This window comes from Pelobates fuscus, chromosome 4 (assembly GCF_036172605.1).
Source record: "Pelobates fuscus isolate aPelFus1 chromosome 4, aPelFus1.pri, whole genome shotgun sequence".
Taxonomy (NCBI): domain Eukaryota; kingdom Metazoa; phylum Chordata; class Amphibia; order Anura; family Pelobatidae; genus Pelobates; species Pelobates fuscus.
In genome coordinates, this window is record NC_086320.1 from 296247197 (window position 1) to 296270539 (window position 23343).

At 41.8% G+C, this 23343-nt stretch overlaps 1 protein-coding gene across 1 annotated transcript in view; it reads right to left on the reverse strand.

Annotated features, from left to right (window-relative positions):
- Nucleotides 1-10137: 10137 nt before the first annotated feature.
- The window catches only part of OSBPL10 (oxysterol binding protein like 10), a 451647-nt gene continuing 438441 nt past the window's right edge, over nucleotides 10138-23343 (reverse strand). Inside the window, exons 11-12 of the mRNA XM_063452222.1 lie at nucleotides 22435-22588; nucleotides 10138-10678 (exon numbers count right to left, since the gene is read on the reverse strand). Coding sequence (XP_063308292.1) covers nucleotides 10634-10678; nucleotides 22435-22588 — 199 coding nt within the window. The 3' untranslated portion in view covers nucleotides 10138-10633. The remainder of the gene's footprint in view (nucleotides 10679-22434; nucleotides 22589-23343) is intronic.

Sequence of the window (23343 nt, forward strand, 5' to 3'; positions counted from 1 at the left end):
AGTCTCAGACAATCCTATGGGTAAGCATTGTGATTGGATCAGGCTACCACTTATGATTAGGTCAGCAGGCAGTGGGCAGGTCTAAAGGAAACATGCACAAAATAAGCAGCTGCAGACTTGAATACAAGTAAGATTTTCTATATTTAGGGAGGCATAAGGGGACCAGGGGGGCTAGATGGTGGTTTTAACCCTTTAGGGTCAGGAATACATGTTTGTGTTCCTGGCCCTATAGTGCCCCTTTGATCGAGGGTGCTGGACTCCAATGGAACAGATGGTACAAATTATGCATAACCGAATGTAATCTTTCAGAAAATACCATATAAGTGGCATTTATGTCACCACCGTACAATAAGCTATCTTTGCTGTCTTTAGATTGCAGAGCCCTCTTTATCCACTGTTCCCGTATGCCAGCAGTGTTTTGTATGCATTAAAAACTTTTTTTGTTTACCTATTGTACAGCACAGCAGAATATGTTGGCACTATATAAATATTTGTAACTGGCAGACACATTATGATATGAGCATTGCTCAAGTCACTAAGACAGTAGTGATCAGGAGTATGACGACTTAAAGAAATAGTGACCTCAGTAGGACTAGGAGGTTGTGATTAATTGGCTGTAGAAGTCCAAATAAAACGATTAGGATGAACATGAGTCAGATTTACAAAATAATACAGCTTAGGGAGGATATGGAAACGGGGCTGATTATACATTTTAGTTAGTCCAATTATTTTTGATGTCTCCAGTAGTATATTCCTTTGTGACTAATGGTTTCTCAGGACTGCTATGATATCACAGGTTATGTATAAAGGGGCACTATAATCACAGCTAAATGTACTTTTTAAATTTGAAAGTGATTTATACCAGAAAAACTAACTAAGCTGCTTTAGAATACTGAGAAAGCTACTTACAAGCAACTCAAAACTCAATTTCCTGTGTTTTAATTTAGCATTATGGGAAGCAGTAACAAACTATGCTGTTTATATATAGACTAATTCAAGCACTGGAAATAGCTGTTGTTGAAATAGCAAGAAATATTTCTGTTATTATAAATATTCTTCAAAAACATGCATTTAGAGTATCATAATGTTGCTAATTAAACTATAGCAACCTAATGTTTTTTTTAGCAGACGCAAATGAAAAAGATGAATAATGTCATTAGAACTAGTTCTAACTATAATTAAAGCTAATTTAAAATGAACCTGTTGTATAAGAGGGAAAAAACAAATATCTTCTAAAATGGGTAGAAATACATTGTTATCTTGTGATAATTGAGTGCCAAATGTAAAGATTAACGGGGTTATTCACTAAAGTGAAAATATCTGGGAATTCAAAATGATTTAGAAAATTAAGACCAAAATAGTCGAATTAAAAACATTCTTGAAGTCATTTCTGATTTCAGTTCTGCTACTTTGGCCTTAAATTTCAAATTCACTTTGAATTCCCAGCAAGTCACACTTTAGAGAATAACCTTGCAAATAATATTTTAGGCAATTAATTCCTGAGGACATCTCTATAACTTTTGGCAAATAAAAGTAACTGTGTGAGTGAAGCCATGCTTTTCAAAGATATGTCAAAGGCAACAAGGCAGGGGGCAAAATTCTAGATGAGACTTGGCACTGAGTTCATTTTCACATATAGTACACAAGATGCGTCAAGAACACAACGCTCTCCAGCTGTTGTTGAACTACTGGACTGCTCCTATGATCAGTGAAGGACACAGGTTTCCTATCCATGCCTTAAAATTTCGATATAATATAGGGGTGTCGAAATTTTAACTAAATCTGCTTATCCTGATTCCTGACACACAAAATATATTCCAATTGGGGAACCTGCCTAGAACCCCGTACTTTGACAGGGATCTTTACTAAACTCAGAATTTTTGTAAATTAAATCTAAATGGAAAAATTTAGACAAAATAGCTGATCGGGAAAAACTCTACAACTCGGCTATATCAGCAACCATTGGTTTTTCCATTCACATTTATTTTGTGGAATACATTTTTAGTTAATAGCATCATATCCTCTGCTCTGCTTATAATCTCTCCCTCTGTTCTTCTCCTAGTATGTGTGTGTCTCTGTGTGTGTGTGTGTCATGACTTTGTGTAATGTGCATGCATACATGCTGTGTGTTATGTGTGTGTTTATGTTGGCTGTGTGTAATGGGTTTGTGGTTTGTTTCAGCTGTGTGTAGTGTGTGTGGGGGTTTCTTTGTTGTGTATAATGACTGTAGTGTTTGCTGTCTCTGTGTAATGTAAGTGTAATGCTTGTTGGCTGTGTGTAATGCTGTGTGTTCCCCATTCCATGCACAGCTTTCTGCAGGAACATGCTCTGTGGTTCATTGGGGGTAAAGTATCTGGTGGTCTAGTGGGAGAAGGTGTGAACTGCAGACCACAGTCCTTTGTAGCACCAGAACTCCGAAAGTCAGAGTGCTGAATCCCAGTGGCTGCACTCTGACTCATCGAATGCCAGGACATGAGGAAGTGAATATTGTGGTCTGCACTTGCTGGTGGTGCGGAGCACATGCTCCCTGCATTGACCCTGTCCTATCTGGGACCCCTGAGGCTGGGCTAACATCCAGGGCCGGTGCAAGTATTTTTGGGTACATAGGCGAAGATGTATTTTTCCGCCCCCCCCCCCCCCATTCAAAAATAACATCTTCACCTATGTGCCTCTTAACCAGCCCCTCTCCCCGTCCATTATTGGTCCCCTCCCTTCCCTGCCCTTAGTGTTCTTCTGACAGTCACACACACTCAATGACAAACACAGAGACTCACTGATCTGACACACACACACTGATTGACACTCATTGACAGACACACTGATAGTCACACACAGACTCAATGACAAAGATACTCTCACTGATTTGACAGACACTCACAAACACACACTGACAGACACACACATATTATTATTATTATTATTATTATTTTATTATTTATATAGCGCCAACAAATTCCGTAGCGCTGTACACTGACACACTCACATGCAACACTCATACAATCACTCACAGACACACATACACTCACTCACGCACACACTCACAGACACACATACACTCACTCACGCACACACTCACAGTCACACATACACTCACGCACACACTCACAGTCACTCACAGACACACATACACTCACGCACACACTCAGTCACTTACAGACACACATACACTCACGCACACACAGACACACATACACTCACTCACGCACACACAGACACACATACACTCACTCACGCACACACTCACAGACACACATACACTCACTCACGCACACACTCACAGACACACATACACTCACGCACACACTCAGTCACTCACAGACACACATACACTCACGCACACACAGACACACATACACTCACTCACGCACACACTCAGTCACTCACAGACACACATACACTCACTCACGCACACACTCACATTCACTCACAGACACACATACACTCACTCACACACGCACACACAGTCACTCACAGACACACAGTCACTCAGTTACGCACACACTCACTCACACAGAGACACATACTCACAGACACTCACACACACACACACACAGACACTCACACAGAGACACATACACACTCACAGACACACAGACACATACTCACTCACAGACACATACACACAGACACTCACAGACACACAGACAGACATTCTCACACACAGACACATCACATACATTCACAAATTATTTTAATACATAAATAATATCCACCCAGCCTCCCTACCTGGAGAGCTGGTGTGGCTCATTCCCTGGGGTCCAGTGGGGCTGCTGGGCGGCATGTGGCAGTGCTGCGATCAGGCGCGGCGAGGGAGCTCTAACCTCTCTGCTCTGCTCCCTCGCGGGCTGTATGACGTCATATTCCGGCTTCCGCGGCATCACTAGACAGCCCGCGAGGGAGCAGAGCAAAGAGGTTAGAGCTCCCTCGCCGCGCCTGATCGCAGCACTGCCGCGCAGGGGGCGGAGATGGTGGCCGGCAGGAGGGATAGCTTCCCTCCTGCCGGTCACTGAAATCTTGCGCCCCCGGAGCCGGTGCGCCCTAAGGCGGCCGCCTGTGCCACCTTATGGACGCGCCGGCCCTGCTAACATCCCCCCCAAAAAACTGCCTGCCTGCCCAGTGCCTGGAACTGCATTTGCACTAGGAATTCCCCATCCCTGTACCAACCATGTGTTCTGCAGACATTACAATGTATTTTACTAGAACAATGAGTGCCTAGAACAACAAAATTAGCACATCTAACAAAAAAACCCATGCAATGGTATGTTTTCAAAGACACCCTGAAAATGTGTATGGTCGTATTTCTAACTAAAGAGCTTTTGGTTACCAGTTTCAATGCTAAATGCAAGTATATAGCTGTAGCATATATTTCTTGTTAATATTCTGATATTTATTCTGTCAGTGTTGGGGTGTCTATCTTGGGAAAGCAATGACAAGCAGATAGAAATTGTGGCGAACAGAAACTCGTCACCAGTCTCCTGCCTCAAGACTATGGGCCATGCGTTAAGGCTCATAAAATATTTGTTCTTGCCCTTTCTCTATTCTCAAGAACCGAACAGGCACACGAACCATGGACCTAATTGACAGTTTGTAACATGTTCCACCACAGTGTTCCAATTGTTCGTCTGGGTGGCTGCTGTTTGCATGAACGACTATGAGGTGGCAGCCATCCTGTTCGCATGAACGCAGGCAGTGGTGTTTGGTCGTCGAGTTCATGGAACTGAAATTGGACACAGAAACTCCCGAACACCGCTAAACTTCCAGCATCGCCTGCGTTCGGTTCTACACAACTTAGAAGAGCGCTGTTTGGTGGAAACGTTCCCATGAACAAGGTGAACAAGCTCTAGGGTAAGACTATTTACTATGTTCAGTAGTTTGTTTGTTTTATACACTACTGAACTAGACCGACTGCTAACCATGATTTCCTGAAACGGTTTTGGGCATAGGACCATGTGCATGGTCGGTCAAATAATTGACATCCATGAAAATCCCGAACCCCTGAACCAATCTGGGTGATTTTGGGATATGTTGGTCACCAAGATCGGGGCTATTAGGGGATGAAAATCTTGTGGGGTTTTCCTGTGTTTTGGGGGGTACTTTTGAGGTATTGTTATATTGCATGTTTTCTGTACTGGGAGATAATTTAATTTAGATGTGTACTTTGGAACAGTCTCCTCTCAGGTCCAATGGGGAATGTCCCTGAAATGTAATTAAGGAAACCCCTTGCATGGGGAGTTGCATAAAAGGCCGTATGTGGCTCTCAATAAATCAGTTCATCCCCAGCATAGAGCCTCCTCTCATGTGTGTTGGAGAAAGCTATACCAGCTATATCCCTGCACTTTGGATTGCTATATCACTAGCTCCTTTCAGGGCTATATGGCTATATTCTCTTACAGGAGAGGTCTTCCCACTGGGAGTTGGATCCAGGTGTTGGTCCAGGGTGGGAAGGGACAGCGAGACCCCAGCCAAGTTGCGGCGGCTTGGGGATGGAACTGCTTATGGTGTCCCGGTGCAGTGCTTATGGTACTCGGTGATAACTAGGAAGTGTGATTGGCGGAAGTACCCAGTTGGGGTACCAGGCAGTCCGCCACAGAAATTATTATGGTAAGGAAACAATCGTTATAAAACTCATGTTAATTTCTCAGTAGAAAAAAAAGAGATTGCCATTACTGACCTCACTTATGTATATTCATATTATTTCATTTTTTAAGCTTGTAAGTTTGCAGAATGACAGCAATCACTTAAACCAATCAGTCTTGGGCTTAGTCAAAGTTTCTCGAGATGCAGCAATTTGGGGGAAAAAACAACATATAAAAATAACATCATCTCTGATTAATATGTTTAGCTAGCGCTCTGTGAGCCCTGTGACCTTGCCTACTTGCCACGGAGCACCATAATCAGACTAAAAATCTTCTTAAAAGTGTTTGTTTTTTTCTTACAATTTTGAAAATGTGCTGTGACCTACTTTCACCATGTTAGCAGGTTGCTGAATTGTAAACATCTTAAATAATATCTGAAAATGTTTTTTAAAAAAACACCTGCCACCTGTCACCCCCTCCTTCCCTTACTGCCACCTGTCACTCCCTCCTTACCTCACTCTGTCACCCCCTAATTCCCTGACTCTGTCATCCCCTACTTCCTTCACTGCCACCTGTAACCCCGCACTGCCATCTGTCACCCCCTACTCCCCTCACTACCATCTGTCACCCCCTGCTTCCCTTACTGCCACCTTTCACCCCCTCCTTCCCTCACTGCCACCTGTAACCCCCGCACTGCCATCTGTCACCCCCTCCTTCCCTAACTGCCACCTGTCACCCCCTTCATCCCTTACTGCCACCTGTCACTCCCTCCTTCCCTCACTGCCACCTGTAACCCCCGCACTGCCATCTGTCATCCCCTACTCCCCTAACTGCCATCTGTCACCTCCTGCTTCCCTCACTGCCACCTGTAACCCCCTACTACCCTCACAGCACTCTGTCACCCCCTCCTTCCCTCACTCTGTCTCCCCTTCCTTCCCTCACTGCCACCTGTCACTCCCTCCTTCCCTCACTCTGCCACCTGTCACCCCCTCCTTCCCTCACTGCCACCTGTCACCCACTCCTTACCTCACTCTGCCACCTGTCACCCCTCCTTCCCTCACTCTGTCACCCCTCCTTCCCTGCCACCCATACTACCCTCACTGTCACCTGTCACCCACTTCCACACTCTGTCACCCTCTCACCATCCTCCCACACACACTGTCACCCACTTAGCCCTGCCACACTCACATTAACCCCACCTGATCCTGTTACACTTACCCCCTCCAACCAAACCGCACTCACCTCCCCTCAATCTGCCACACTCACCCTATCACATTAACCCCCCTAATCCTGTTACACTCAACCTTTTCTGTTACTATCACGCTCACCACTCCTCTTCCTGTCACACTCCCTCTTTCAACCCCTTTAATCCTGTCACACTCACCCTGTCAATTAACCCCCTTAAACCATTCAACCCCTTTCCCTATCACACTCACTCCGCCAACAATTCCACATTCACCCCAACCCTGTGATACTCACCCCCCAACCATGCCATATTCACCCTATCACATTAACAATTAAATCCTGTAACCCTTACCTTCCCTCACCCTGTAACACCCCCTCCTCCAACCATGTCACACTTGCTCTTCTTTATTCTGACTCACTAACCCCCCAACCCAGTCTCATTCACCCCCTTCGCCCTGGCTTACTCACACTGCCACAGTTACCCCTTTACTCACAGAAACATACATTCACATACAAGAATACTCACTGTCAGACACACACTCTCAAGCACATATACAGGTAGACAATGCCAGGCACACTCAGAAATACACACAGGCAGATAAACACACATTGTGACTGTATGTAAGGTGGGTAGGGGGACTGTGAGGTGGGTAGGGGTCTGTGTGGTGGGTAGGGGGACTGTGAGGTGGGTAGAGGTTCTGTAAGGTGGATAGGGGGACTGTGAGTGGGTAGGGGGTTTTAAGGTGGGTAGGGGTTCTGTAAGGTGGGTATGGGGACTGTGAGGTGGGTAGGGGTTCTGTAAGGTGGGTAGGGGGCTGTGCGGTGGGTGGCGGGGTGGATGAAAGGTGGGTAGGGGGCTGTGAAAAGGTAAATACCTGGTGGTCCGGTTGGCAGCTTTCCCTGGTGGTCTGGTTCTCCATTTTGCAGCTCCGCCAGGTGCAGAGCTGCAGACCACGTGGTAAGTCTCGCGATCTCTAGTCAGAGCGTTGCCGTGGTAACCCGCGGCAACGCTCTTATTGACTAGAGATCGCAAGACACCTCAGTCTGCAGCTCTACAGCAGGCTGGCTCTCCCCCAGGGCAGGCGGAGTGGAGGGGCCTCGTAACCAGCGGCATAAAGGGCAAGCCGCCGGACTCCTTCCTGTGTCGGGCCCTCGGTCTCTGACCAAGGACCCGACATGTCACACTGCCCTAAGGTGATTTAGGCGGCTGCCAACATCGCCTAATTAGAGAGCCGTCTCTGTCCTGCAGGACTACTAACGGGTACAGCGTTGCTGCTGTGGAAAAAGTGCGGGAACGCCGTTTCCACACGTTCCTGCAGGACTCAAGCCCTGCTGCTCAAGCAAATGCTTCCTCGTTAGCCCGAGCAGCACAGAGAGCATAAACTGCTGGGAACTCTCATTTAGCAGAAAGGTTTAACTCTAAATGTAAACTTGGCAACAAGGGACACCAGATACTACAACCACTTCAATTAAATGAAACGGCTACAGTGCCTCTTTAACTCATGTTGAGGGAATAGTCAAATGCCTTTCTATTATGACAGTCCTGACATGCAATCTACCATAATGTGGTATAATTATTGATTTGGGTTTATTAAAGAGGATAGGGCCAGGGATAGCCAATATATTTGCAGTCCAGACTGCTGATTCTACCCCACAAAATGCAGTCAAGGAGGCAAGCTGAACGAGGGTATGTAGCAGACTTACTCGATCTTCAAATGTTGTTGCTTGTTGATTTAGCAACATTTGTAACACTGACAATGGCACATATGGTGAAATTACATAGATAGGAAGAAATGGCATGTATACAAAATAACCTGGCGCCAGTTAGCTCTTATAAATATCTAGACACTGACCTTTCAATTGGAATACAGAGTGATAAGCTATTATTTTAACCATAAAACTGAAAAAAATCTGTTTCAATCCTGTGATAAAGAATTCCTATAGTCACGCAGTCATCTCAATGAAGTGGTCTGGGTGCAGTGGCCGTGTCCTTTTAACCCTGCAGTGTAAAGCATTGCAGTTTTTTTGCAGTGGTTAAATCTACTTATAGTGGCTCTTATACTGTCAGCCACTAGAGGTACTACCGCTCCACTGGCTGGGTAAGACTTGGCCATGTGACACAGAAGACCATAAAAAAAGCATTAAATACCATGCTTTCCTACGTGGAAGCTTGAATGTGCATGCGCACTTAGTCCTAAAAGCTCCTCTAGCATTGGACTGGACCATTGCAGAGGAGGCCACGCCTCCTTCATGTTGTCGCGAGAGGTGAAGAGGAGAGCAGTGCCAAGGCTCCCTCTGCACTAGAAATAAGATAAGTAAATTATTTATTTTATTAATGTTTATGGCAAACGATGGGGGCTCTTAATACAACTAGGCACAGGTGCACTGTAGCATTGGAATGCAGGTTTATATTCTTAAGGCTTCAGTATTCCTTTAACCATAGGGTTGTACTACACATACAAGCATTCTACACCTAAAACCCTTATACACCCATCACATTGCTAGCCTGTTCATACCTGCCTCTTTGACAAGCAGTCCTGCTCCCCGCACCCATCATAATTGAAGGTATACTTCCTGCTCCCCACACCCCCAATTATTGAAGGTATACTTCCTGCTCCCCACACCCCCAATAATTGGAGGTATACTTCCTGCTCCCCACACCCCCAATAATTGGAGGTATACTTCCTGCTCCCCACACCCATCATAACTGAAGGTATACTTCCTGCTCCCCACACCCCCAATAATTGGAGGTATACTTCCTGCTCCCCACACCCCCAATAATTGGAGGTATACTTCCTGCATCCCACACCCATCATAACTGAAGGTATACTTCCTGCTCCCCACACAACCAATAATTGGAGGTATACTTCCTGCTCCCCACACCCACAATAATTGCAAGTATACTTCCTTTACTTTAGTTTTTGTTGGCTGAAAATCTTAATCATATATATCTCTGCTATTGTAGTTTAAACCTTTCAATGAAATGTAATGTGAAAGTTGGTCTTGGAGCTCAAGCTCCCACTGGTTCGTCACACACAGTATAAATATGTGCTTTTAATAGGGCATTCTGTATTATTTATTTTTTGTGTACTTGTTATTACAGAAGTCAGTGGCTATCAAAAATAACTATCATAAATCAAGATTAAGAACCCTCAATTTAATACCTTAAGGGCCAATGCCATTTATTTTTTGTTGACATTCCAGTCTAGTCCTTAAGTCTTTATCCAAACATCTTTATCAGGTTGTTCTAATGACATTGGTTTAAGATTTAAAATGCTCACCCAGCCCAATAAGTAGTAGCCAACATTCTATGACATATTGTGCATGTGCTTCTTGCTGACCCTTCAGAGAAAATGCATCTGGAGATAAGCAGGAGTTTAACCCCTTCATTACTGATTTATTGAAAATTAAAATACTTGTGAAATCATTGGCTTTACACAAACGGGCAAAAATCATGGACGTGTTGACGTATCGAAGGGGTTCATCATACCTGAGAAAATGTAAGAATCATTTGGCAAAATAATATGTCAAAAAGGGCTTATAAAATGCTAGCTACCAATATATTTCTATTTGTATATATACATATATTTATATAGTAATATTGATTGTGATACAGAATACAGGTGTATGTATAGATTTCTCTTCTAGTTAAATTGTGTGGATGTGGAGTACATGCACACACACCAATACATATGTATTAGAAAGTGCACGCACACACATCTTTAGCTAAATCAGAAAGGCTTTTTGAACAAATTGATTTAGTTTGCAGTGGCTTAGAAATACATTCACAGCATAGCAGTTCCTTCTTTCAATTTATTCCTTTGTGCCAGAGGTTTGTCATCTTCCAAGCGGTGTCATTAATCCAATTATGATCAGTGAGGCTTCCATAGGGGGTTAATGTACACCCAGCCTTCACCCTAAAAAACAAAACAGAATGGGAATCACATATCTACTTCACTTTTAATATTAATGAAATGTAAAATACTGTATTTACTCGAATCTAATGCGCCATCGAACCGTATGTGCAGCTCAATTTTTAAAAACCCGTAAACTGAAAAATGTTTTACTGGTGATTATATTGCGCATTTATACTACTACTATACAACATTGTGCTACTATGAAAATGTTTATTGCCATATACCATATTAACATTGATGGTATTTAATTTTTTGTGTTACATGTTAAGTCTATTCTTTCTTAAGCCCTCATTCAGGAATGAAATTTGCCTGTGTGAACTCGCCGGAATGAAATACGCCTGTATTATTTCAGCAGTTTGAATTGGTGTGTCTGAATTGGTCTGTTTGAATTCATTTGTGTTAATTCGCCTGTGTGAATTCGCTAGAAAATGTAAAATTTTGCCCCGAATGTGATGCGTCAAATATAATGCCCATTCAAATTTTGGAAACTTTATTTTCCCCCCAAAAAATGCACATTAGATTTGAGTAAATATGGTATCTTAGCATTAAAGTATTCTGCAGGGCTGGATACATGTAAAAAAATTATAATAAAAATGAATGCATTTGACAGATAAAATGCCGAACGTCTCAGAGCCTGCAAATGTAAAAATCAGAAAATATATTCTGTCTCTTGTTGATTACAACAACTTTATCGTGATGAACCTCTAACATTTGTTTCTGAAAGTGGTATCACCATTCCAGATAGGAAACCTTTCCTACTGTTCTAGGTATTGCAGTTCTGACTTTACTTAGTTCTAAGTACCTATTTATCTCTGTTGTTTCAATATGTCATGAATGTGTGCATTTCCCATTTTTTACAGTATAGTAAAATAATCATGAATTCTATAAATAAATGATAACAAAACTAATAATACAATTCCCAAGCTTACAGTGCCAAAGACGTGTGCAAATCAAATAAATAAGGGACATTCTGCTCACCATATCAACATTATATAAATTAAGTTGTTATGGTGCCAGGAGGCACCCAGATGCACTCTTACCTTAAGGGGTAAACAGTTCTAAAATGGTAATACCCCAAAAGTTGCCTTCAGTGCCTAGCTCAAGGTTCCCCAGGAGGCAATCAGCTTCTGAATCTCAGTTACAGGATGCGCCGTGCAGGGGCACCCTGATTGGCTAGAGCGCTCAGCTGATGCTCTAGGCCAATCAGGAGCTCCCCTTTTGATAAAAAAAAAAGTATGTTTATTTTTTATCAATGGGAAGCTAATGATTGGCTTATAAAGCTCCTGGCGTCTCCTAGATTTATATTAAGTTGGTATGATGACTGGGGTGTCCCTTTAATTATTTGGTACTAATGAGAACACGAAGACGTCGTGATATATTAGTAATGACACAATTAGTAATGTAATGACTTTTGCATATAATCAAAACATAATTCTTGTCTTAGTTTAAGAGGTGAATGTTAATTCATTAGAAAAGTAAGTAAGTAAGTAGTAGTCAACCAGGCACTGTATTACCATATTTCTTTTGATGTACCATTGAAAGAATATTAAAGATTAAAAAAAAGAAAAGAAGCATTCTTTTAAAGAATGCATGTAAAGACACAGTAGACATGAGGCAAATCTTAAGCTGTTGACCAATTACAATTCCTATGATTCTTAGCCACCCTATGGATTCCAGGGCATAATCAATTTGAGTCTTTTTCCTTTTTTTTGTCAAACTGGCCGTGCTGCATGTTCTTTGTAGTTGTACGTGCTATCCACGGAAGCAATGGCCTATATCTGCTGCTTAGATTTGAGTCTTAAAATTCAGCTCACAGATCGCTTGTATTTTTCCAATGCTGATGTCTCTGTCGACCTTATAAGAAGCTTTAGGGTATTCAATCAATAACAGTATGGAAAGGAAAGACTGACCAAGCTGAATACTTGAATAAATCATGAATTTGCATTCTGCTTAATATTTCATTGATTCCTCCAGTGCAGTCTATGGCAAATAAAAGGAATCTTTCTGTAAGGGATGGTCTGTAAAGGAAGATTACTGTTTGTCTCTACCTAGAGCATTCATCGATTTACACATTTCGCAACCCACTAGTGTGTTAACCTATTGGGACATTAAATTAAGACTTGTAAAATCTGTATAAAAAAACAAAAAACATTTCTATTTAGAGAAAAAAAAATGGAAAGGGGAAACAACTGAAAATGAAACAATTTGTGCTAAGTAACAGTCATTCCATCAGTATTAAACCCTTCCTACCTAATCCAGTGTACTCACTGACTAACATTGACTTCATATCATTTATGCCGTAAAGCCTAACTATCCAACCCTTTTGTTCCTTCACCTATTGTCATCCTACCAAGAAACATATTTCTCCATTCAGAACTTTTGCATTTCATGCAGCTAGTGCGACTTCTATCTTTGGAACCTTGCGCAAATGTGTCTCAGAACTTAACTCACCTTACAGATAATGGGAGCAATTTGATCACGGTATCTCTTGCTCTGTTCTGTAAATTAGATCTGCCATTAGATTTTCTCCTAACTCTGATTCTTGTTAAACTCCCGTGGGCTGTGTTTAAGCATGAACTTCCCTCCCTTCTACATTTTTATTTTATTTATTATTGCCATTTATATAGCGCCAACAGATTCCGTAGCGCTTTACAATATTATGAGAGGGGGATTTAACTATAAATAGGACAATTACAAATAAACTTACAGGAACAATAGGTTGAAGAGGACCCTGCTCAAACGAGCTTACATTCTATAGGAGGTGGGGTGTAAAACACATTAGGACAGGAATTTACAATCAAATAAGGTGGGCTGCCCTTTAGGAGAGGGCAAGAGACAGGTATGTGAGGTAAGGGTTAGTCTTGGAGGCCATAAGCTTTCCTAAAGAGATGGGTTTTAAGGCACTTCTTAAAAGATGCAAGACTAGGGGAGAGTCTGATGGCGGTAGGCAGGCTATTCCATAGGAAGGGAGCCGCCCGTGAGAAGTCCTGCAAGCGCGAGTTGGCCGTACGAGTGCGGACAACGGACAGGAGGTGGTCACGGGCAGAACGGAGAGACCGAGAAGGGACATACCTATGGATCTGTGAGGAGATATAAGAGGGGCTAGAGTTGTTCAGTGCTTTATAGGTGTGAGTTAGTACCTTGAATTGACTCCTATAGCATACAGGAAGCCAATGTAAGGACTGGCAGAGGGGTGAGGTGTTAGAGAAACGACTAGAGAGGAAAATCAATCTAGCAGCAGCATTCATTACGGACTGTAAGGGTGCAGTACGGCTATTGGGAAGACCAATCAGGAGAGGGTTACAATAATCCATGCGGGAAATTACTAGAGCATGGACAAGCTCCTTGGTAGTATCTGCAAGAAAGGGGCGGATGCGGGCTATGTTTTTAAGATGGAATCTACAGGATTTGGCAACATGCTGGATGTGAGGCTCAAAGGTGAGACCAGAGTCAAGTATGACGCCAAGACAGCGCGCTTGCAAGGATGGACTAATGTTGGTACCACAAACTTGGAGGGAGAGCGAAAGATGAGGATCAGTATTAGGAGGAGGAAAGACAAGGAGCTCAGTTTTTGAGAGATTGAGTTTCAGAAAGCGGGAGGACATCCAGTCAGAGATGGAAGAAAGGCAAGCAGTGACACGTTGCAGGACGGCAGGGGAGAGGTCCGGGGAGGAGAGATATAGCTGGGTGTCATCAGCGTACAGGTGGTAGTGAAATCCAAAAGAGGTAATAAGTTTGCCAAGAGAGGCAGTATAAAGAGAAAATAGAAGGGGACCAAGGACGGAGCCTTGGGGAACTCCAACTGAGACAGGGCAAGGGGAGGAGGTATCATTAGAAAAGGAGACACTGAATGAGCGTTGGGAGAGATAAGAGGAAAACCATGAGAGGACAGAGTCACAGAGACCAAGCGATTGAAGAGTTTGAAGAAGGAGAGCATGATCAACGGTGTCAAAGGCCGCTGAGAGGTCAAGAAGAATTAGTATGGAGTAGTGGCCTTTGGATTTAGCTGCGATTAGGTCGTTAGTAACTTTGATAAGGGCAGTCTCTGTAGAGTGGAGAGGGCGGAAGCCAGATTGAAGGGGGTCAAGGAGAGAGTTGGAATTGAGGAAATGAGACACATGGGTAAAGACAAGTCTTTCCAGAAGCTTTGAGGAAAAAGGGAGCAGGGATATGGGACGGTAGTTAGAGGGGGTGGATGGGTCGAGGGATGTTTTTTTTAGTATAGGTACTACAGTGGCATGTTTAAGGTCAGCAGGGACGATGCCAGAAGAGAGCGAGCAGTTGAAGATGTGTGTTAGAGAAGGCACAAGACAAGTGGAGAGAGATCTAATAAGGTGAGATGGGACAGGATCGAGCGGGCAAGTGGTGGGGCGAGAGGAGCAAAGAAGAGCAGCCACCTCTTGGTCAGTAGCTGGGGAGAATGTCTGAAGGGTAGGAAAGGCATGATCTATGTGTGATTGAGAAACCGAAAGGCAAGGAGGGGAGAATTCTTTCCTTAGCTGTTCAATCTTGTCAGTGAAGTAACATGCAAAGTTATCAGCAGTAAGGTTAGTTTTGGGGGTGGCCACAGCAGGGCGAAGAAGAGAATTAAAGGTGTGAAAGAGACGCCTGGGGTTGCGGGAACATGAACTAATGAGAGCGGAAAAATAGGACTGTTTGGCAAGGGCAAGGACTGCACTGTATGAACACAATATGAATCTATAATGGAGAAAGTCTGATTGGGTACGAGACTTCCTCCAGGAGCGTTCAGCACAACGGGAGCATCTTTGCAGGTAGCGCGTTGATTTAGTATGCCATGGTTGGGGGCGGGTCCTCCTCGAGGTGCTTGTTTGGAGTGGCGCTGCAGTGTTCAAGGCAGATGTAAGAGTAGAGTTATATATGGAGATGGCCTGTGAAGGACAGGAGAGGGAAGGGATGGACAGCAGTTGTGAATCAATGTCAGCTGACAACTGTTGGAGATCAAGAGAATTAAGGTCCCTCCTGAGTTGAGGGGGGTTAGGCTGAGGTTTTTGGGTGAGGGGGTACATGAGAGCAAATGATAAGAGGTGGTGATCAGAGAGTGGATATGGAGTGTTGCAGATATTAGATACTGTACATGCATAAGTGAAGATTAGGTCAAGGGTATTGCCAGCTACATGGGTGGGAGAATTTGCCCACTGCAAAGACCTTCATTACAAGTTGTGAAAATGTATTGTGTAAGTAAGGTATAGTAACAGAGACTGTAAAAACTGGTACAGAGATCATGTGTGTGCTGTGTTAATGGATTGATTACTGGTAAATGTGTTTTGAGTACTATTTGGTGCAATTACAGATTCCTCAAATCTTACAGAAAAAGCAGTAAAGAAAAAAAAAATTCAAATAAAGCAGGAGTTCCCAACCCATGGTATGCGGACCCTCAGAGTTACAATCCAGAGGACGTGAAAAAAATTGGTAATGGCAGCTGTGCAACTGAACCACAGAGTGAAAGTCCATCGTGTGGCCCATGCCCCAAGAGCCACCAGCATTTGTATCTATGTGTCTGTACATATGTATGTGTGTCAATATGTGAATCTGCATTAATGTCAGTGTGTCTGTGCAACTGTATGTGTGCCAGTGTTTGCATCTGTCTGTCTGTACATCTGTACGTGTATCTGCATAGGGGTCCATTTGTGTATCAGTGTCTGTGCAACTGTATTTGTGGCAGTGTTTGTATCAGTGTGTCTGTACATCTGTTTGTGTGTATCTGTGTTTCTGCATGTGTCAGTATGTGTATCAGTGTGTCTGTGCATCTGTATGAGTGTCAACGTTCACATCTGTGTGTCTGTATCAGCATGTGTGGCCGTATTTGTGTCTGTCTGTACATCTGTATGTGTGTCAGTGTGTGTATATGTGTGCCTGTGCCTGTATGTGTGGCAGTGTTTGTTTCTGTGTATCTGCATCAGTGTTTGTATCTGTATGTGTGTCAATGTTTGTATTTGTGTATCTGCAGTTGTGCCAGTGTGTGTATCTATGTATCTGCACTATAAGAAACAGGAGGAGCTTGGAGAAGCATGGGTGGGGTGGATGGGTTAGAGAAGGAGCAGGGAAGCCTCGGGCAAAGACGACGCAGGGGGGCCTGAAGCAGAGGAGAAGCAGGGGAAGCCTGGGGCAGAGGAGAAGCAGCAGGAGCCTGGAGCAGAAAAAAGGGGGGATATCGGAAAGAGAAAAATTTATAAATTTTAAATAACAGCAACTATATTAATTTTTTTAGTTTTTTTCTAAATCTTTATTTTTGTCGTGCATGGTAGTAACATGGCAGATCCTACAACGCTCAAACAGCACATGCAGGTTCAAGATTAAACATAGCATAGAGACACATAACTGTTGATCAGCATTATGATTTGACTGCACATTTTAAGAGTGGATAGGTAGAGGAAGACAAGAATGAAACAGCACATTTTCTTAAAGGTATATTCGAGTAATAGACTCATGTGTAACTAGAAATGTCCAGAGTTCGTAAGACATGCTTATGCCCAAGGTGTCCGTGGATGGGTAAGTGCTTTTAGCAATAAAACTGGGTGGTCAGACTGACAATTTAGTTATGGGAGGCATAGCTTAGAGAAAAGAGAAGCTGGTCATAGGTAGGGCATTGCTTTGAATATAACAGGCTTAGTGTCCAACTGGTTAACATTAGAGCAGGGTAGTGATCACCACCAGAGTTTATTTGGGAAGTCACACTGTCCCCCGGGAACAGCTCCAACGAACTGCAAGTTGCGGTATGCTGTCTTATTAATTATTATTTTATTATTTATATAGCTCCAGTAAATTCCAAAGCGCTGTACAATGGGTGGACTAACAGACACGTAATTGTAACCAGACAAGTTGGATGCACAGGAACAGAGAGGTTGAGGGCCCTGCTCAATGAGCTTACATTGCAGATGGAGTGGGGTATAGTGACAAAAGGGTAAAAGTAAGGGTATCAAATTAGGTTTCTAGACAAGTATTCACTGAGGACTTAGTAGGTTTTTTTTGACAGCTGCAGCAGAGGAGTTAGGATGGGGGGATAAAAAGCTGTTAACAGTTTAATTGATACGCTATCCTGAAGAAGTGAGTTTTCAATGATTTTTTTTTAAGGAATGGAGACTGGGTGAAAGTCTAGCGTAGAAGGGAATGGAGTTCCACAGAAAAGGTGCAGCCCTAGATAAGTCTTGAAGGTGAGCATCAAAGGTGGGAGTACGGACAGAGGATAGACGTAGGTCTTCAGCAGAGCACAGGGGCTTAGATGGGACATACTTGTGTATAAGGGAGCATAAGTTGGTTGGAGCAGCATTTAGTAGGGACTTGTAAGCAAGCACCAGAATCTTAAATTGAGCCCTGTTTATGGAAATGGGCTGCCAAGTGGTACTCAAGTGAAAAAAGGTTGGGAAACACTGAAATAGAGGATCAACTTTATTGAAATTAATAGGGTACTCTCACCATAGAGAAAATGTAGATTAGTATAGAGAGAGCACCCTATTAATTTTAATCATTTCCCTTCAAATGACCTGTGCTGATATCAGGAAGTGGCTAGGATTTCATTAAACTCTCTCATTGTTTTTAATAAAAAGGCAATGCCAGGTGGGTTTAATTAACTTTCAGTGTAACTTTGTTCATTGTTTTATTTTTTCTTTGATGAAGCTGCTTGTAGTTGTGTCTGTACATAGCTGCTCTATGGGCTCTCTAACAGAAAGCAATGCACTATGTGTCCACATCCCATTAAGGATCATGCATGCATAGTTTACAGAATGAGTGAGCATATAGCTGCAGTAATATTTGCAGAATGTTACAGCTGTAATGAATAGAAACTGTAGAAAGGTAGGTACTTGCCAGTATTGTGATTGACTTATTTTTAGAAGCCCGAGTTTCTCTATGCAAGTAATATCAATCGTTACAGCTACATTATAATATCTATTTCCAAAGACGTTTTACCTTTATAACTAACTGAAATAATTTACTGTGGTTGAGTTTCTTTCTGTTTTTCGATAATACAGGAAACTAAAAAAGGAGAAGTGGTTGATCGGTAGAGCTTATCTTATATTTTATGCTAGACTCCAGTTATAAATTGTCGTTTTTGTTATTTGTCATTTCTTGAATTCTCAGAATTCAACCTTCTAGCTGCTAGCAGAGTTTTAAAACATTTTTAATTAACTGATTAAGTTTGACACTCCGTAAGAACGGGGACACCTACGATAATTGGTTAACTGCCTAATATAAGGTGAGGACTATTTATTGCCATTTAGATAGAGAACAAGGTTGGAAAAATCTGCTGTCAATATCGAAAAGAAATGTAAATTAAAAAGAAAAAATAATAATGCTTTCCAACTTAGGCCTTGATTTAATATAGTGTATTTACTAGAATCTAATCCACAAATAAAGTTTCCAAAATTTGAATGTGCATTAGATTCGATGTTGCATTACATTCAAGGGAAAATTCAAAATTTTAGGCAAATTTCATTCCTGCGAATTCACACAGGCGAATTAAAACAGGCGAATTAAAACTGGTGAATTAAAACTGACTAATTCAAACAGGCGAATTCACACAGGCAAATTAAAACTGGTGAATTCACACAGGCGAATTTCATTATGGTAAATTCACAAAGGCAAATTTTGTTCCTGAAAGAGGGTTTAAGAAAGAATAGACTTAACGCCACTTTGGAGACAGCAGCCCCTCAGCTTCACGATCAGTGCCACTGGGTGTGGACTGGGATCACCCCCCCGGCCCAGAGGTGGGGGATTGGGACCGGGTCCGCATAGGTGTAGTTTGGCTGTCGGGCTCCGTTAGGCGGGATAGTGGAGCGGCGGCCGTCCACTCCACTCACCGCCAGGGAAGGTCCCGCTTGTCGCTGCTGAGATCTCCCCTCCGGGGGACTAAAACTCAGGGAGCAAGCCTCTCCCCGGTTCCGGTAGCCCTTATCCATCGAGGGTCGCGGTCGTGGGTGAGTTGGGTGCTAAAAGACATATTTTATGGGCTTTGTAATGTCTTCATTTGCAGGAGCTGAGCTGTCCTGCAACCGCTTTGCTCGGCGGCCCGCCCCCGCCCCCTGTAGTTATATGTTTGCATATGTTATCATTTGAAAGCAATGGTGTACTTGTGTGTAGTTGTGTTGTGTGTAGTTGTGGTGTGTACTTGTGTTTCTTACAAAAGATAGGAAACAGGTTGCTCCTACTAATAATCAAGGTATACATCCAAAATAATAAAAAATTATATATAAAACAGCACAGAGTGGTAAAAGTCCAGGAATAAGGTGGCATTTGCACAGAATAGGCATCTGATACTAGTGTAGTATTTCCAAATAAGTGAATATATATATATATATATATAAAAAAAATATATATATATATATATGCAAAAGGAAATGCAAAAGGAAAGAGCAACCAGCTAGCTCAAGATCAAAAGCATGTTGCAATATTTTCCTTGCTTGGGAACTAGCGGATGTATAACATGCAGAGCAGGTAACGTGAGCGACCACCGACTGATGGAGTGACTCACAAGTGATATGTGGACATAAGCACATAAGTAGGATACCAATAGTATTTTATACCAAGTGGTCTATGTGGTAAGAAGTCAAAGAAAAACTTACAAACATCACATTCAGCTCTAAGGAACCAGCATAGAGTGATACAATCCCTGCTATGGGTCAAAAGTATAAGGTATCCTTTCAAAATCATCAATAGAATATAGAATACAAACACAGAATAGTAAACAGAGAGTCCTCTCTGTTTATGACAATGCATAGAGTAAGATAAAAATCTATGTTTTCAGGAGCATTTATTTGCTAAGTGATATCAGCATGAGTAGGATAAATGAAGGTAGATCCAAAGGATGTGATGCCAAAAGGTCTGCCGTGTACATAGAGCAAATATACTAATGTTGGATCCGCAGGTAAATAACTACTTTTATTGTTACTTATACACGCTAGTCATATGACTTATAGCTGTCATGTGACTGATGGAGTTGCTGACCTTGTTTTTTGGTTTGTGGTGCTCTATAAATAGCATTTTATTCAGGATCTCTGTTTTGTTTCACTTGATAAAGCATTTGAGGTGAAACATGTTGTGAATTAGCTTATATAGTGTTTTTAATGCTTCTATTTCAATTTTAACATATTTGTGTTATTTCTTTAATATTGATTAATTACTAATGTGAACCATTACCCTTTCCTGTGGATTTATCTACCTACTGGTCCTACATTAATATATTTGCTCTACTTACATTGATGCCCTTCTGGCATCATATCTTTGGATTTACCGTCGTTTATCATAGGTGGGGATTATACCATCCATGCTGATACCACAGAGCAAATAAATGCTCCAGAAAATTTAAGTAGAATTTTATTACAGTTTACATATAAGAAGAGAGCACGATATGTTTCCTATTTTGTGTTTGTACTCTACATTCCATTGATGATTTTGGAAGGATACCTTATACTCTTATCCCAGAGCAGGGATTGTACCGCTATGTGCTAATTCCTTAGAGCTGAATGTGAAGCTCCATTTTTGCAAGTGTGTCTTTGACTTCTTACCACATAGACTACATGGTAAAAACAGACCACATGATGTAAAATTGAATTTCTCTAAACTGAAATGTGTTCCCTATTAAGGGTTAATAAGTATATAGGGGTGTATATAATAAATACCCCTTTCTGTCTCATTAGAGATATCTTTGCCAGAAGCTCAAGGAAGCAAGGTGAAGTGTCAGAGTAGGACCCATCTAGGGGGGGTCTGCCTTGACGTTGGCAGGTGGGCATTCCCTACAGTGGCCATTGGAGTAACTAAATGACCTCCGTTTGTTTAAATATACATAGGGATTAAGGAGAGAGCGCAGGTAACTTTTTTCTTTGGATTTAACTATATGTATTTGAGTTGATGTGTACTGCGGTTGTTGCTGCCACCCAGGAGTGATGGGAGTGAGCACAGGACTTTTTTTTTTTTTTGTATTTGCAAAATCGAAAATAAATGCTATGGGAGTTTCTAGCCTGGCACATGTCAGAATTTAAAATGTTTCCATGGAATGCCACTGATCTGTGATGAAGCAATCTGTTTTGTGCCGTACCCTTATTGATTTACACATGTTTCATAACGTTAAAAAAAAAATAATAATAACATTTTCCGTTTCTGCTTGAAGCTAACTGAAAAAATGTCCCGTAAAACGTCTGGAGGGACTGTGGCAGTTAATCGCTTAAGGCTATGGAACAGACATTCAAAAACCTGTTGTCTAACCTTTGTATTTTATTAAAAATATTTTAATAGAAAGTAAAAGACTTGATGTATATGTTATTTAATGGTGGACACCAAGTAGAATGTATAGCCTCTCTACATCAGCAAAGTAATGTTACGATACGGCAAGAGGCTTCATAAAAAGGTCGAAACAGTGTAACATCAGTCTATTTTTGCAAACGGCATACATTTTAACCTCAGCAAAGTTTTAATCTCCAGGAAATTATAACGCCAGCATTGTTCTTTATACTTCCAAAGTAATATCAAAGAAACATCACCATCTCCTACATCATTATCCACCTAATAACATTTCCATGCTCCAGATATCTACATTATATTGTTTGATTACAATGTCAGCACACTACATTTCATCTAATAAACCTTTACGTGGACATTTAACTGAGCGCTTGACTGAGCCTGATGTAATATAGAAAACTATTCTGTAAAGCACCCTTGATAATGGACTCAGGTCAACATTGTATAATACACTCTGCATGCCCTGTGAAATCATCTAGTGATGTACAAATGAATGTGCAACGTGCCTCTTTTCTGAAATACTTTGGCTTCCATTGTGTGCCGAGAGATGCTCTCTGTCTTGCTTCTCCTCGTTGCCTTTCTTCCAGCTGGTGTTTGTAGTCAGAGGCTGCTTCAATGTTATTGGATTTAAGAGCATTTGTGACATTTTCCCAAACACGTCTGAGGAACAAACAAAAAAAAAGTATTACTATTTAGAAGATCTAGCCAGAGATGATACTCATGACCATGCAACCATTGAATTGGATATTGCCAGTATATGAAAAGTTACTGTGTATCTCAAGTAAGGAACAATTTCTTATGGAATCTTGTGTGAAGTCTCTGGTACTCTGGATAGACAGAACACATTTGTTACCTCATTAGAGGTCCTTGGTAATGGACTGGGTTATAAAGGTGAATAGGACCTAAGTTAATTGACTGATAAAACATCTTATACCATTTTTTTCAAAGAATTGTAAAATGAAGTTTCCATTACGCCAATGCCCTCTATCACTATCCGCCATTCAAAATTTTTTTTTATTCAATTTGCATATTTTGTACAAATATATTAAACAGCTATAAGTGCTTGAGAGACTGCCAGCAGGACACATACAATAACCAAATCAAATAAAATACATAGTTGAAATAAAAAATATAAGGAAGGGGGCATGACTTCATGAAAAGTAGGATGTTTTCGTATCGTCCAAAAACATCACAGTTTATTCTTGGCCATAAGCTCTTCTGTATTTCAGGTTAAAAGAACACTATAGCATTGGGAATATAAACCTGTATTCCAAGCGCTATAGTGTCCCTGTCCCTAGCTATAAATAGATCCCCCCATTGTCTGCAATAAAACAAAACAAAAAAACAACAACATTTTACTAACCTTTTCCGGGGCTGAAACTCCTTACCTCTCCACCTCCCACTATAGAGGAGGC